The following is a 16,401-nucleotide window of genomic DNA, read 5'->3' on the forward strand; positions in this document are numbered from 1 at the left end:
ATGGTGTCAGCATTAGAGATGCATTACAACCTTATGTCACCAGTAGTCTTTTAGGTCTTTAAACCAGGGTTTCTCAAGTCAAACACAAACACTAAAGGAAGTACATGCCTTTGAAGGGGTTTGATCTGTGGACACCTTTATAAAAAACATCCTTTTAGTCTTGCTTTGTGTGGAATTTCCTTTTTATGTCTATTTTATTTGGTATTTTTATACTGTCTGTCTGTGTGCATTGCCTTTATGCAATGCACATTTATCTCTTCTTGTAAGGCACTTTGTGATGTCTCATCTAGAAAGGGGCTATATGTGTAAATGAGTTAGCATCAATTATTAATCACTGAAATGTTAAATAAATTGTTGCTCTTCTGCTGTCCTTGTATACAAACAGGTAGACAAAGAACCTGCCTAGATATCAAGATCAAACAGTGATGATTTATTGATTACAGCATTCTTAACACCGTATGCTTTGTTCTCCAGGTCAGTCACTGCAGATGGCTGGAGATGAACGTTCAAATATGTCAGGCAGCTCCAATGGTCTTAACTTAGTCAGCCGTCCTGCTTTTGGCCTCTACACATCACAATCAGGCCGCTCTGAGTTTGGAGGCCTTGGAAGTCTGGGTTTGTCTGCCTTGGCTGCTCACTCACAGCTTGGTACCTTCCCAGGTAAAGAAGCTTGAATTGTCTTTCTTTGAATTATTTTGATAATGGAGGTGATTCCTTTATTTTCATGGATAGATAAAATGTGAAATGAAATGGGCACAGGGCTGCACAGTGGCATAGTGGTTAGCACTTTCGCCTTGCAGCTAGAAGATCCCTGGTTCGCGTCCCGGCTTTCCTGGGATCTTTCTGCATGGAGTTTGCATGTTCTCCCTGTGCATGCGTGGGTTTTCTCCGGGTACTCCGGCTTCCTCCCACAGTCCAAAAATATGCTGAGGTTAATTGATTACTCTAAATTGCCCGTAGGTGTGAATGTGAGAGTGCTTGTTTGTCTCTGTATGTAGCCCTGCGACAGACTGGCGACCTGTCTAGGGTGTCCCCTGCCTTCGCCCGAGTCAGCTGGGATAGACTCCAGCCCCCCCCGCGACCCTAGTGAGGATTAAGCGGCGTATAGATAATGGATGGATGGATGGAAATGGGCACAGACTGTGGCCCTCTTTCCAATTTTCTCTCACGACTGTTTATGTCCTAAATTTATACTAATGGATCACTGTTTGCATTTTGAATAACACAATGACTTAAGCACAGTTTAAGAAGAGTGCTGCTTCTCTTATGCAGGATGTTTACAGAAACTGTAGAGTTTTAGTTCAGTTGCAAAGGTATATTTTTCATTAAGTGATAAGTGCTTTTACGTTTCTGACAATCTAATCTGTCAACAAAGTAGAAGCAGCACATTATGTAGCTCAAAACCTACCTACGGTTAGTGGGGCTATTTATACCTAATTGTACAGTGTCGTTTACCCCCTCCCCTCTTTTCAGACTGGTGGCGACCATCTGAGGCACATACCAGAGGGGCGACAACCTTCTTTCCCCCTCTTCTAGGTCTGCATCCTGTATTTGTACCAAACTTCAAAAGCCATGATCCCTTTGATTTACAGTCACGTTCCTCAGGTAAAAGAGAACCAGCCTGCATGTTCATTTCTATGAACAATGATTCCATAACCATATTTTTGTGCCCTATAAGAGACATGTAAATGAAGAATATACTAATAAACAGCATTTTAGTCCTTACAGTATATGCACACTATTTTACCTTTGAATTACTGCTGTTCATATGTTGAAACTCATCTTGTTAAGTGCAGTTGTTATCTGGTTATTGTTTTAGCTTGTTATCTTTTTATAGTCCTCCTAACGCATTTGACTCATTGCTTGTTCTCATGAGTATCCATCTAAAGAAATGTACAATGTCAGTTCCTGTAGGTGTGAATGGAGCAGCGAATGGTACGAGTGCTTCCTCCCCTACTGGGAACTCTGCTGTGACCACCACTTCATTTCCAGCAAAGGGAAATAAAGAGAAAGCTCAAGCCAACAGTAGTCGAAGTCAAAAACGCAGCCTTGAGCCGGGCCAGCTGCATCAGAAGACCATCCAGAAAACAAAGGAAAAGGTTAATATATAGTTAAACACTTGTTTAACAATCATGGAAACTCACTTCACCATTCTTAATTCTGTTCTGCATCTCTCTACTGTTTTACCTAACTAAGAAATGTTGAATTATGTCTTTGTTAAGAAACCTAACAAAAGACCACCAGAAACATCCAGCTTGAGTGGCAGCCAATCAGGGTCCTTGTCAGAAACTTCCACTGATGGTGAAGAGAGCAGCAGTGATCCTGATGACATGGAGGAAGAAGAAGATGAAGATGAGGATGATCAGAGCAGTGATAGTGAGGATTCAGAGAAAGAGAGTCCAGTTAAAAAGAAAGCCAAAGTAAGCGTTCAATCTTGAATTACTGATGTTTATGTTAAAATGTTTAGATATGTTCTAAAGCTTGACAAAGATTTAAATTTTTAGGCATATTGCTGGGTTCAGGACGAAAACTTCTGGTGAAAATAGTTGCTTTGTATGTGACGAGTTCAACACTGCTCTGTTAAGTAAATGTTAGTTGGTTTGTCAAAAGCTCAGTGGTGGGTGGCAAACTGGATGTATGTGCTACTGACAGAGCTGCCACTGTGCGGTTCTCTCAGTAGGAGCTGACATGACATTCTGTCTTCTCCCTGTTCTCCTCATCCTCCTACTCAGCGGCTGACACAGAACACTTCTGAGAGTAAAAAGAAGAGACCTTGCACTGATGATGGAAGTACAACTCGAGACAGTCATTGTGGCAGCGTTCCTTTGACTTCCTCTTATCAGCTCCAGTATTCTCATCCTGCTGGTTTGCCTCAGTCCACTGCACTGTTCCTCCAGAGCCCCCGGACTTTGGAGGAGGAACGCCAGCAGCACATTAGTGTCATCCAGGCCACGGGACTGACGGTCAGCAACAATATCTTAGCAAAGTCCCATAGGGAAGCTTGTTCTCTGCCGTCCAGGTCCTCACCCATCTCTATCTCCTTCTCCAACTCATCCAAACACTTGCCCACTGTAACTTCACCAAAGCACTTCAGTCCTTTGTCCTCACCAAAGCATAGCTCTGTCTGCTCCTCTCCTAAACCTCTTGCTCTCTGTTCCTCTAAGAAACCTCTCTCTCTGTGTTCCTCTCTTAAACCCTCACCTCTTGGTTCACTCAAACCTCTTTCCCTCTCTTCTCAACCCAAACCACCAACACTATTAGCCTCGAAAAAGCCTTCACATAAACCCAAATTTCTGATGCCCCCAAGCAAGCATTCTCAGCTTGTAGATGGTGTGAAGGAAAGCAGTGGACACCTCCCAGATGAAAGCTCATTACACTTGAGCACTTTTAAATTGAAACAGGTGAGTTATAGTCTTATTAACTCCACTGTACTGTAGTGGATTTTGAAAAAATAAATGACTGCAATGAAGCTTAAAAGTATGTTTTATGTTCTTAAATAGGAGCAGGCCTGTTTTGTTTAATCTCCATCATTGTTTCTGTCATGAAATAAATACAAATCATTGTGTTCCTTCACAATAGAAAATTAATGCGTATACGCTATTATCACAGCTTTTATTATGCTTCTTGAGCGTCTGACCAGTACATGATGTGTGAAGTGACAGTGTGTTTAGCTCTAATGGGAATACTTCACAAAACTGACAAGCAATTAGCTCTGTTATGCTTTGGGATGTTTGTTATCAAGAGAGAGAAACTGGCCTCTTTAGCAGGACTCAGTTATTGTCACTATTCTGAGAAGGAGGGAAAATGTAGCAATCTGTAACAAGAGGGTTTTAATTCGTATGATGGTTGTACCTTAAATGCAGGCTTTTGATTGCCAGAGTATGACAATAGCAACAAATACAAGATGACAGCTAACGTCTTATAATGGCACTAAAATATTTTTCCATAGCTGCCTGTTTTTCTTCATTGTTGTTGACAGGCTTGAGCCTGCTCTTCATTGTCTCTGTCATTTATTACACCTTAAATTCCTTCATTTACAGCCCACAGTAATGTTATGTGACTGACAGTTTGTGTAATTACTTCCTTTTTGTCTTTGTTTCCCTTTCTTTTTCATTTTTACCTATGAAGGCCCTCCATTCCAAGGATTCTATGAAGCAGGCTTTCTCTTTACGACCTACGAGCCAAAGCTGGTATAAAAGTCACTATTAAGCTTCCTCTTCATTGCTGCTGACACCAACTAAATATTTGTCAGATGCACTCAGCAGTCATTTGTTGTCTCTCCCAATCCGCAGTGACTCTAACCTGTTCCTGAATCTCCACCCTAACGGAGCGATCCACAGTGCAGTTCAGGATGCTCCTTTGGCCCTCATCACTAAGCCCCGCAGCCAGAGCAGCACCCCTAACAGCAAACCTCTCTTGGCAGCTACCAGCCCTCCCTACCCCATGCCCATCAACTTAAGCACTGGCACAAAGGAGAAGTTGGGCAGCTCTGCTTCCCCACTTAAACCATCTGCCTCATCAGGACTTCCTCCCAAATCAAACAAGACTACCAAGATCCTGCATGCAGGAAAGAATTCTACTAAAACCAGCTCATCCTGTCCACCTGTGGACTTGGCCAGAGGCAGCGAGTCTGATATCCACAGCAGCAAAGACTCAGACGACTCTTTAGGAGATGATTACGATGATGATGACGACTATGAAGATGATATTGAGGATGAAGATTCTGGCAGTAGCCTTTCAGGTTAGCTTAACTAGACCTTTCTTTAATTTAATAAAGATGCAGCTGATAACAAGTTATTGCTGACAGAAGGTGTGAAAGATGAGGTTTCTTCTGGAAATTAGCAGTGCTCTGTGTGGTTTGGATGTGTGAGGAATATTAATTAGGATATAATTCAGTTGTCTCTGTCTCTCTGTGGTACACTGGAATCCCCTGCAGAGTCGGAGAGCAATCTGGAGAGCGACTCTGATGGCTCGGAGGATGATATCAAGGAGTGTGTTGAGACAGAAGCAGATAGCGATGCAGAAAGGAGTCCTCTGAAACGACCTGAAGCATCATTGTCATCTCACAAGTCCTCTTCGAACCTCTCGGCCAACTGCTCCCTGCTTAACCTGCAGATTACCAAGCCTCCAAGTCGACCCAGTAATTTACTCACCCCCACCACTGTGGCACCGAGTAAACACAGCACCCCGACCCCATGCTTCACATTTGCAACAATGCCAGGTAGGGAATCTGTGTTTTCGGAGAGACAAAATACATCCATAACCCAGCTGCAATAACAGTACTTGAATCTATGATTTAGGCTTTAGGAAAGTGTTAATAATGCAGGATCATTCCAAGAGTCAGAATAGTATTTCTTTGTCCCTGACTCTTCTCTTTAGAAGAGGATGTTTGTTTTTCCAGCATGGAAACATTGACTTATAGTTCACTTCTCAATAGTTCTCAGTTAAAACAAGATCTCTGCAGGAAAATGGTTGCATCATTGTTTTGATGACACCCAGCAGCTTTCCCTTTAATAGCCCAGGCGGATGCTTTATATATCTGATACTGGATGACTCATAGTGTATTATATTACTAATAGGGATGGATTCCAACTTGCCATAATGAGAAAATATTCATGTGATGTTCCCTTTAGTCATCCTATGGAATAATAAAAGAATCATGCCTTGGCTGTATATCATGAATTACTGAACTTGAAGAAACACTTTAAAAACTCTTAATTTTTTTTTACAATAAGAAAATATATTGTGTGTTTTATACTACAAAAATTTACAACCACTCTTGCAGTAGCTACAGACCTGTCACTGGACAAGCTCAGTTTCTGTTTTTTTGATATATTTTGTACATTTCTGCAAAACGTGAATATTGTTTGTCTAAGATTTTATATGGATGCTCATATACGTTACAGTTGCATATAGAAAACAATTTTACACAGCAAGTACCAAACATGTCTCCTTTTGCAGGAGGAGAAAATGGATGCTTCCCTTATTTTGTCTACTGGATACTTCAGTAAACATGGCAGCTTTGTGGATTTGCTCAGGTCCCACTAGAGAAGAGAAAAGCGCTGAGTCATTTTTCTTGTTTTCTAGGATCAGGGAAGAGGAGGAGGGTCACGGATGAGAGAGTTCTGCGATTGCCTCTTGAGTTTGGGTAAGATATTGTGTCTGTACTTTATGATAAAAGAAGCAGATAAAGGTTTGATAGTCTGACCATGTCCCATTTGTTCTCACTGCCGTATTTGCTCTGTTGTTGGTGTTTATGCAGTTGGTGCTGAAGTAAAATGTCAGCTCACTGATGGCTGAAAAGTGACCTTTCCTAAAACGTCACCTGCAGCTAACTTTTCTTTGTCAAGCAATCTGAGAGTCAAAATAAAAATGATCACATCCGCGAGTTTGCCAAATATAACAGACAATTTAGTTTGCTTAGAGTTCAGTTTCTATCAAGTACCTCAGAGTGTTGTTGACACATTTATCCCAGTCAAAAAAATGAATAAGAAACATTCTCAGCATCTCTTATCTCATTATTCTCTCAACAAATCATAGTTCTTTGCAGCGTGGTCTTGGTCAATTGTCCAGTGAAATTGTTAGTTACTTCTGTTTGAATATGAAACTTGACATGAAATCCGCAATCATGCCTTGACAATTTAGAGCTCCTGATTTGAGCACAGTGACATCTCTGCCACTGACTGATTACAAGTAGACCACAAAAACGTCTTTGCTTTCTTGGGACTTGGGACTTCTTGAGTAGTATGTCATCGTGGGCAGGAAATTAAATGAGGCCCAGCAGTTCGACACAAGGGGTTAATTGCATCCAGTCTCAACACAGACATGCAACATTAGCAACTCTCTGCCCACAAATTCTGCTGCCTTGAATGAGGACAGCCTTTCATCTTTTAGGGATGTTATTCATCACCAGGTTCACTAGGAAGCAGAGGTCACAAGACCATATTTCAGACCCTGTTCTGTCTGGAACAACCGGCATGTTTTTTCTGTACGACATAACTGCTCTCCAGAGGAGCTCATGGGAACTGTGGAGTTGCCCCACTTGACTTGTGACCATTTAGGAGTGTGATTACAGTGAACGATGGTTTCATGTTGTACTTTGTTTTCAATTTCCTTGTTCAGATGGCAGAGAGAGACCCGTATCAGGACAGTGGCAGGTCGTCTACAAGGGGAGGTGGCTTACTTTGCCCCGTGTGGGAAGAAGCTGCGACAGTATCCCGATGTAATGAAGGTAAATCAGCAATGTGTAGATTTAAGGCCTTAAATGATTTTTACATACCTTTGGCACAATTAAAGTATTCTGTAATTGCTCTTTGATGGTTGATTATTTTATATGATTTAAGGTTCCCAACTCTGATTTAATTATTCTTTCATCTGCAGTACCTAGTCAGGAATGGGATAACTGAAATCACACGTGACAACTTCAGCTTTAGTACAAAAATTAAAGTTGGTGACTTCTATGAAGCCCGGGAAGGACCAAAGGTAAATGTTACTACATTTTTGTGTGTGTTTTTAAGAGGCAGGATCTCCCACTAAATCCAAAATGCAGCTGTTGTCATGTAGACCTTGATATAAAATTGTACAAATAAAGTGAAATTGTACGGACAGAAATTGCAGTGCCTACATATATGCTTGTTTTCAAAACACTGTTTACCCAGAGAAATGAAACCTACGCTGTAATAGCGCCCAAAGCTATACTAGTAATTTTTATTCATTTGTGTATGTTAATCCTTCCTCTGTCTACTTCAAATTGCCAAGGGTTTACAGTGGTTCTCGCTGGCTGAGGATGAGATTGCCCCCAGTATCATAGCGATGGATGGGAGGCGCAGCCGTCGCACAAAGTCCGAGCACCAGCCGCCAGGTGATGGCACTGGGGCCAGACAGTGGAAGTGTCACCCTCTAAATGTTGGTGAAAATAACTTCCAGGACATCAGCGATGCCAAGTTGCAGCGTAAACTGGAGGCTCAAGGTCAGTTTACGTCTTAGAAATGTATTAGCTACACCTGTTAAAATCCAACTTAAAACACCAGCAGCTTTTGGCGTCATATTGTACCTGTCATTTGCACTTTGTGGTTTGTTGCATTTATTTTATTTTTTTTTAAATAAGGGTAATTGGTCTCATGGAAGTATTTCCAGCTCAGCTACAATGGAGTTTAATTGTAAATACATGTTCAGCTATCTTTCAAATCAGACCAGCTGTATTGTTCAACTGTCAAATGTCCCAGATACCTCTGATGTTCAGTCTGTACTCCTGCTTGTCTGCAGTGTCATTTCTTTTCTCAGCTGTACTTCTGGTCACTTTGAGATAGATTTTCCTTACCTTGGTTGATCATTTTTGTTAAAAAGGGCCAGATTACCTCCTTGTGTTCTATGTTTGTATAAAATGAAGATGTTTTTGTTTTCACATTAGTTTAACCAGCGACATCTAGAAGTCTGGAGCTCTAGCATGATATTGTTCAATAAGATAACTTTATTTGACCAGTCTAAAATAGCACTGGTGAATATGTTGGTGTCAGCACTTTCAAATCAACCTATCTAGAATCATACCTAGTAAAAAAACAATCATCTTAGATAAAGCAGCAGTGCTGATTTCTCGTGGTAAATGACCATTTTCATTGCATAATGCAACCATTAGACATGCTGTGGCCCTTGAGGCACTTTTCTGAACTTGCTTTTTTGCTCTTAGGGCTGCAATACCATTTTGCACTTTTCACATAGATATTAAAACATTAACTTGTCACAACATATCCAGGCAGCCTCTCTGGAGATCATTCAGAGGGATTTGGGGAGTATCAGTTGGTCAGTTTTTCATTAAAGTTTCTAACTCAGTAGGGTCTGTGATTTTATATTTTATATCTCATGTTGCAGAAATAGCCCGACAGGCAGCTCAGATCAAAATGATGAGAAAACTGGAGAAACAGGCCATGGCACAAGCAGCCAAGGAGGCAAGGAAGCAACAAGGTAAACAGCCGCTGTCTAGATTTACTCTTCTCTCACACTACATGCTATGTTGTGTGCAAGGCTAATTTGTTTGTGTTTCCAGCAATAATGGCTGCTGAGGAGAGGCGGAAAAAGAGGGAGCAGATGAAGTTTCTTAAACAGCAAGTACGGATTTTCCATTCCAGGCATTGTTTAGTTTTCCATGCAGGGCTTTATGACTGTCTGCAGCTGCTCTGTTCTTATTGAGAGTTTGTGCACTCCAAGGTGAAAAGGGTTTAAGCACAGTGAAATTGCTTTGAAAACTTTACAAGAAAGTTGCTGTTCCTCGAAATGCTGCACCTTCCTCATCTGCATAGACTCGCTTTACTTCTTCACCCCACATCCTGCCCCCCTCCACCAGTCTATAACATGCATGACTTAACAGTTAATTCATTTGATCTTGCCCTCATCCTTTTACCAGGAGAAGATCAAGCGCATTCAGCAAATTCGTATGGAGAAAGAACTCCGTGCACAGCAAATTCTCGAGGTTCGTCCTGAAAGTTATTGCAGAAACATTTTAAAACACTTCATTTCTGCTGTTGATAGGATTTAAAAAAAACAACCAAAGGCTATTCCTAAATTATGTGGCCCCACTTTTAGTCAGTACATGTGACTAATGCCTAATTGGTTTTTTGCAAAAGTGCCATTGAATATGAAAATCTCCTCAGACCGTGCTGCAGCTTAATACAGAATACAGTATTTCATTATGTAAGAGGTGGCCCAGAGTTTACCGTGGCTAGGTGAAATACCTATTTTGCATTCCCTTACTAATATAAGCTGTGAAGTATTTTAGCCTTTGTAAATCAAATTTCAGTTGACACGCTTGGCAAGTGCCTCTTAACAGGATTTCGTTGGGGCTATAATTACTGATAGAAATTTTGCTTAATTTATTCTCACTGCCTGCTGGTGTTTCATAATAACTGCAGCCATTTTGTCTTTGGGTGTTAATAGAGGGAAATAATTGTATCATTGCTCAAGATTTCAGCATGTTAGATTTGAAATAATGAGTGAGACACTTATTAAGTACTTTTTTTTAAACTATTCAAACGTACATGTATTGTACACTTTTGAGATCATTTTTCAATTCCTGTATCAGTTTCGCTTACTGCTTTTTTAGGTACAAAAAATATATCTGTCAATGCTATAGTTAAAAAAAAAACTGTTGTATTACTAAAAGATTGCTGAACCAATTAAATGCTAATTCTCTGAGAGCCTGACTGTTGCATGACCTCAAGACCTGTTTTGCACGCACAGGCGAAAAGAAAGAAAAAAGAAGCAGCAGCCAATGCCAAAATACTGGAGGCTGAGAAACGAAACAAAGTGAGTGACATGAGATTTATGTGCAAATTTTGATTGTTTTCGTAACTGTTGCTTCCAGTCTCAGTCTCTATTAGTCCGTTCTCTTGTTCAGGATATCCAACTTGCCCCTGAACCTTATTCTTTGCCCCTCCTTGTAGAGCAATGATTTTGCTCTATTGTAGTGCCTGTCAATGAAAAAGAGTTTTTGTTTTTTTCCTTAATCACTGTAATTAAAAAGATGTTGGATCACTCTTTGAATTATATATGTATCTGTAAAGGACGTTTACATTTTCACATCAGATCAACTAATGAGGGCTTGAAATTAAACATGACTGAGCATACCATGTCTATATGAACAACAACTATTGTAACTGAAATAATGTTTTTCTCTGAATAGGAGAAGGAGATGCGACGACTACAAGCTGTAATACTGAAGCACCAGGTTGGTATTTTGTCCACAACAACATTACAGTAAAATCATTCTTAATGTGTTGAATTTGAGATGAACTCTAACTAATCGTCATTTTGTACATTTTATCCTTTGAAGTTATGCGTTTGAATGTTTTTTTGCATTGAATTTTATGTATTTTTCTGTTCCTTAATACCTTGCCAACTCTTTTTACCAGGAGTTGGAGAGGCATAGACTAGATATGGTATGAGTATGTTTGTTTCTGTACATTTAACAACATATTGTGAATGTGTTGTGCTAAATGGTTGCCATCATAGCCGTGAGTAAAGTGTAGCATCGGCTGCAGTCATAAAATGTCCCTCTGCATGTCTGTCAGAACCGTGCACTGCATATGTCTGCACTATTGGTCGCTCAGAGAAAACGCATTTTGTATCTGCTCAATATGATCAAAAATGCCTGGATTCCACAGACATTCTCAAAATCCTTGCGTGTGCGTGTAAATACGCGTGTAAATATATACAGTATTTTATATTAATATATGTTATAATAATGTGTCCTCTGATGTTGCATTCAGTATTCTGCTTGTTGCTGTAACAAAATATCTGCTGCCTATAGTTGCAAACCTCTCAGCCCGTACTAGCTTTCAGTCTGCCTCTTGCCAGCACGTTCAGATTAATACTGTAATGGCTGTTTCTGACTTTGAGCTTATGCTTTGTGTTTGCGCCACTACCCTCATTTGCTTTTTGTTCATCATTGTGCTTTTTTTTTTGTTGTTGAAATATTTCATATGTCATTGTCAACATATGGGCTGTGCTGAACAATGACTTCCACTAAATCTTGCACTGTGCATGTCATGTGGTTCATACTGTAAGTTGCATTTTTTTTCTTTAAAAAAAAAAAAAAAAAAAAAATAGAAAGTGTAAGTAAAATGAACTTTGTGTCTCTGCCAGGAGAGGGAGAGACGCAGGCAGCACATGATACTCATGAAGGCTGTGGAGGCCCGTAAGAAGGCAGAGGTGGGTAACTGAGGACTAAAGCTCATCCCATCCTGTGCTCTCTTACCCTGTTTTACTATTTCTGTCTGCAGCAAAATCATGTAAAAGTGCAACAGTGAAAAGGCATAACACTGTGTACAATATATGACATTTAATTTGTTTAATTAGAAGAGTGTGAGTTCCTGTTTTGTTTATAATGATTCCACATGTGAAAAAAATTATATATTTTTCCTGAAAGTAAAAGATCCATCTGTGCACAGATGAGCTGTGGTTTATTACCACTAAATATAGAAGCTGGAAAGTGGTGTGACTTAAGATGGGACAATCTGTGAATATTGTGAGCCAAATGAAGTGGAGATTGAAATTCGTTTCATTTTCTACATCACTTATTGACTAATTTGCATTTTAAAAAGTTCAGGTTGAAGTTATCTTGAGAATCAAGCATTAATTTAGTACTTTTTTGATGCAGTTTCTAAGTATTGTTTAAAAGAACAGTAACAGCAACCTTTGTAAAATGTCTGAAATAGTTTCTTAATGTAACTGTTGATCATGCAGCGTAATTGAGCTCATAGTTTGCAGTTTTGTTTTGTGTAGAGTCTTTTAAAGAAAATGTGTTACACCTGACCAAGACAATTCTGATTACTGTCTGCAGCAGTATCATTAATGTATGCTGTTTGTAATGTTTTAACTTTGCTGTAGGAGAAAGAGCGCCTGAAGAAAGAAAAGAAAGACGAGAAACGTTTAAATAGGGAGAGGAAACTGGAGCTCAGAAGACTGGAGCTGGAAAAAGCAAAGGAGCTGAAGAAGCCAAATGAAGACATGTGTTTAGCAGATCATAAGGTATTCACACCCTCTAGCTGCTGGAAATGAGAGTTCATGTCTGTCACCATGAAAAGAGTCCATTGGTGGCATAATTGTGTGTGTAACGATTAGATTTTCCACCAGTCCAGGTAGTTTTTTTAAAAAACAGAAATCAACCGACATAATCACTGTAAAAGCTGCATACATGATTATTAGAATGGCTTTTGGTAAATTCATGGTTTCATTGTTTCGCTATCAATACCAAAATAGATACTTAATATCACTGAAAGCATCTGGAATTGATTAAAAAGGATTCAGGTGTAGGTCAAAACACTGCCACCAAGTGGATAGTAATGTCATAACACCAACCAGAAATCACTGGCCAGATTCTTGTGAAGATGTTAGGGTTATATGCGTATGTTATATGTTTTTTAAAGCTACAATTAATTGTTGTAATATTGTGAAAGAGGATAATTTGATCAATATAACATCTTTTTCTTTGGGATTTAGTGAGCACTAGTTGCAAATGTTTAAAAAAGCAAAATATAACCGTATTTTCAGTTTAATGATTTTATTTGTATTTTTCTCCAGCCACTTCCAGAGTTGTCTCGTATCCCTGGTCTGGTCTTATCAGGAAACACCTTCTCTGACTGCCTGATGGTGCTGCAGTTTCTGCGTAGTTTTGGAAAGGTCCTGGGATTGGATGTAAATTCAAATCAATGTAAAAGCATCCTCACTATAGGTGACCTTCAGGAGGGGCTGCTCAACACTGGGAACAGTATGGAAAAGGTGCAGGACCTGCTGGTGAGCCTGCTAGCTGCAACTGTGTGTGATCCTGGTATACCTGCAGGTCACAAGGTGAGAGTCTGCCATTGTATCTGTTGCATTTGTACAGTTGTTGGATTGTAAATGCTCTCTGTACTGTAAATTACACACAAAAACCCCACTATCCCACCTGGATTATGTATTTGGTTATGGTTATATGTTGCTAATGTCATCCTAAAAGCCTAGTACTTTGCTAATTTTACAAAACGACATGTCAAGTGTACTCCAATCCAAGATTTATTCATGCAAAATGGGGTCTGAAAATGAAAAATATGCCCATAAAATAATATTCATATTAATAAGCATTCCATACATTTTGTTTTGTCTTATTGTGACATGCAGCGAGGAAAAGAGGAAAATACCACTTGACTGATAGTTGTAGTTGACCTCTGCATTATCAGTTCTTTTGGTAAAGTGTGCTGAAAGATAGGACTTCTCATGATTCCATTTTTTTTGTACTTAAGCTCGCTCATAATCAGAAATTATTTGATCTACTTGTTCAATATTGCAGATTCTGAATCAACAGCATGATGGGAAATAACAATGAAAATGTCAGGCTTTCTTCTTCAAACGTTCCTGAGATGTAATGAAAGTGGGCCACCTGTCTTTTAAAAAATATATATCCTGGTATATCAATCAAAAAAATTCACAAATATCATTTTTAAGTATTTATAGTTTATGATAAAACAGTTCAAAGCAAATCAGAGAGGGTCAGGCAGAAGGCTCCCCGATGCTTTGAGATGGAACAAATGCACTAACACAAGCACGCAAATGCCTCTGTGCCCACAAAATGTGTTGATTAGTTTTCATTGCTTTAGTTACTGCATCACTTTTTTGCAACAAAAAAATAGTGTTACTTAATTTGTTTTTGTTTTTTTTAGATGAAACTGAAAGCAGAGGTATAGGGTAGTACTGTGTGAGTGTATAAGGAAATTTAAGGTATTGTCCTCCTTTATATGATCCCACCTGTTTGTTCCCAGCTTGCAAAACACAAAAGATAGTTTACTGTACTGCAGCTCTGGGGATCTAAATGAAGACTCTGTTTACAAGGATATCCTTGTTTAGAGCTCTTGGACGTTTTAAACCATATTTTTAATTCATCCTTCGAGGTCATACCTCACTGGTGTGCTGCAAGGTGTAATCATGCCTTTATGTGATTTTAAATAATTTTCCTTGTTAGAGGTTGTATCAGACTGTTGTGTGCACAGCAAGAGAGATATATACATGCAATAGCCCAGCTAAGCATCGAGCATCTTCCATTATCCGCACATTCTGGACGTGACACATCCTGGGGGACATTCAAGCACCTAGCATCATGAACAGATAATTGCTCGGAAGGACAGATCTCTGCCGGCCATCAGTTGTGACTAATTGCTTATCGCTACAGTACATAAATATGAATTCTTGTTTAAGCTTAGCGGTTTGTTAACACTGCAACTAAACTACACTTTTGAAACCCATGTTTTGAATTTTATTCAGAGCAAAACCATTTTGGGGGACCACTTGACTAATGTGGAGATCAACCGAGACAATGTGTCTGAGATCCTGCAGATCTACATGGAGGGTCACTCTGAAAAGACAGAGGTGGCTGCTCTGGCCGTCAGCCTCAGGACTAAAGCTTTCCAAGCCCACACTCCAGCACAGAAGGCCTCTATGCTAGCATTCCTGGTTAATGAGCTCTGCTGCAGTAAGGCTGTGATCAGGTGAGAACACTGACTCCTTCTGACACTCATATCGTCTGTTTTTTTCCTGCATGTGACAGTCAAAGTCAATTCAGTTTTTTAAAAATAGTCATGGTAATTGGCTTTTGATAGTAAATATCCTACTACTCAAACATTTTTATCAAATTATATGACATGTCTTTGGCTTGTGAAAGGCATTTTCAGTGCACTGTATAGACGAGTGTTCCTTATGTGCCTGAAGTGAACCAATTAATCTCTGCGCCTGGATGTGGAACATACCGGCTTGTTTTATTCATGCATCCTTCAGCTGTAATAGAATAGCTGAAGTATGAAAAGGAATATGACAAATCATGATCTGATAGACAGTTTCACAAGGTTGCATCAAACTACACATCATCAATTTTTCATCGGTGCTACACTTTGAAACACATCTGGTGCACTCTGCAATGCTCTGAAACTGCCTCTTGCTCTTTTTATTGTACAAAAAGGTCACAGAAATGCCACTTTCAATATTGTCCGATGTTTTTCAGTGAGATCGACAAAAACATAGATTATATGACCAACCTGAGGAAGGATAAGTGGGCCGTCGAGGGAAAGCTTCGCAAGTGAGTATATAAGTCATCTGTTATTGGAAGATTCTGTGCATACACTGATATTTTGTGTTAGTACATGAGTGAATAGCACAGGAATGCTTCTATATGTACATTTTTTTTGTTTTCAAAGATTGAGGAGCATTCATTCCAAGAAGACAGGGAAGAGAGACAGTAGTGTAGGAGGAGAGGACAACCACACCTTTATCATCCCCACTGTGAGAAACAAATGCAAGAGGAAAGAAGGGGACAGTGAGGAAGAAGAGGACGATGACGACGACAGTGACGACCAAGGAGATGACGATGAAGATGAGGAGGAAGAGTCAGGGGGAAAGAAAGGGAAGAAAGCAGAGATATGTGAAGAGGAGGTCAGTTGCAGCATAATGCTTTCGCTGGAGCCAGTGGCTAAATCAGTGTTTGTTATTGTAAATGTCAGTCGGTCCACTGGCCTCGCAGTAATGAGATCTGTTCCTCTAGGATGACAGTGTACACTCAGCCAGCATCGAGGAACTGGAGAAACAGATTGAGAGAACATACAAGGTAAATTAAATCCCGTGAGACCATTTTCTCTCATGGTTTGCTCGTGAATGGATTCATAGTTCAGTTTCATGTACTTTCTGTCACTTTAGCAACAGAGTCAAATTAGGCAGAAGCTGTTTGACTCATCGCATTTGCTGCGCTCCGTGATGATCGGCCAAGACCGATACAAGAGACGTTACTGGGTCCTTCCCCGGTGTGGTGGCATCTTTGTTGAAGGCATGGAGAGTGGTGAAGGTGCAAACCAAAACTGCTGACACAGTTTGTCTCCAATTTTGTCCCTG

At 39.9% G+C, this 16,401-nt stretch overlaps 1 protein-coding gene across 3 annotated transcripts in view; it reads left to right on the forward strand.

Moving 5' to 3' along the window:
* Positions 1-16,401, forward strand: part of LOC111575749 (bromodomain adjacent to zinc finger domain protein 2B) — a 50,426-nt gene that overhangs the window by 28,529 nt on the left and 5,496 nt on the right. For 2 of the 3 annotated variants that reach the window (XM_023281062.3, XM_023281061.3), the window contains exons 4-29: positions 475-660; positions 1,474-1,605; positions 1,906-2,099; positions 2,223-2,420; positions 2,733-3,401; positions 4,129-4,190; positions 4,293-4,741; positions 4,937-5,221; positions 6,088-6,148; positions 7,123-7,231; positions 7,381-7,482; positions 7,759-7,969; positions 8,869-8,961; positions 9,044-9,105; positions 9,401-9,466; positions 10,234-10,299; positions 10,676-10,720; positions 10,905-10,931; positions 11,638-11,703; positions 12,382-12,522; positions 13,075-13,341; positions 14,788-15,011; positions 15,521-15,595; positions 15,714-15,948; positions 16,058-16,120; positions 16,210-16,354. In XM_023281062.3, the coding sequence (XP_023136830.2) occupies positions 475-660; positions 1,474-1,605; positions 1,906-2,099; positions 2,223-2,420; positions 2,733-3,401; positions 4,129-4,190; positions 4,293-4,741; positions 4,937-5,221; positions 6,088-6,148; positions 7,123-7,231; positions 7,381-7,482; positions 7,759-7,969; positions 8,869-8,961; positions 9,044-9,105; positions 9,401-9,466; positions 10,234-10,299; positions 10,676-10,720; positions 10,905-10,931; positions 11,638-11,703; positions 12,382-12,522; positions 13,075-13,341; positions 14,788-15,011; positions 15,521-15,595; positions 15,714-15,948; positions 16,058-16,120; positions 16,210-16,354 (4,233 nt within the window). The remainder of the gene's footprint in view (positions 1-474; positions 661-1,473; positions 1,606-1,905; positions 2,100-2,222; positions 2,421-2,732; positions 3,402-4,128; positions 4,191-4,292; positions 4,742-4,936; positions 5,222-6,087; positions 6,149-7,122; positions 7,232-7,380; positions 7,483-7,758; positions 7,970-8,868; positions 8,962-9,043; positions 9,106-9,400; positions 9,467-10,233; positions 10,300-10,675; positions 10,721-10,904; positions 10,932-11,637; positions 11,704-12,381; positions 12,523-13,074; positions 13,342-14,787; positions 15,012-15,520; positions 15,596-15,713; positions 15,949-16,057; positions 16,121-16,209; positions 16,355-16,401) is intronic. The other variant, XM_023281063.3, reaches the window with a different exon arrangement.

Source organism: Amphiprion ocellaris, chromosome 11, assembly GCF_022539595.1.
Source record: "Amphiprion ocellaris isolate individual 3 ecotype Okinawa chromosome 11, ASM2253959v1, whole genome shotgun sequence".
Classification (NCBI taxonomy): Eukaryota; Metazoa; Chordata; class Actinopteri; family Pomacentridae; genus Amphiprion; species Amphiprion ocellaris.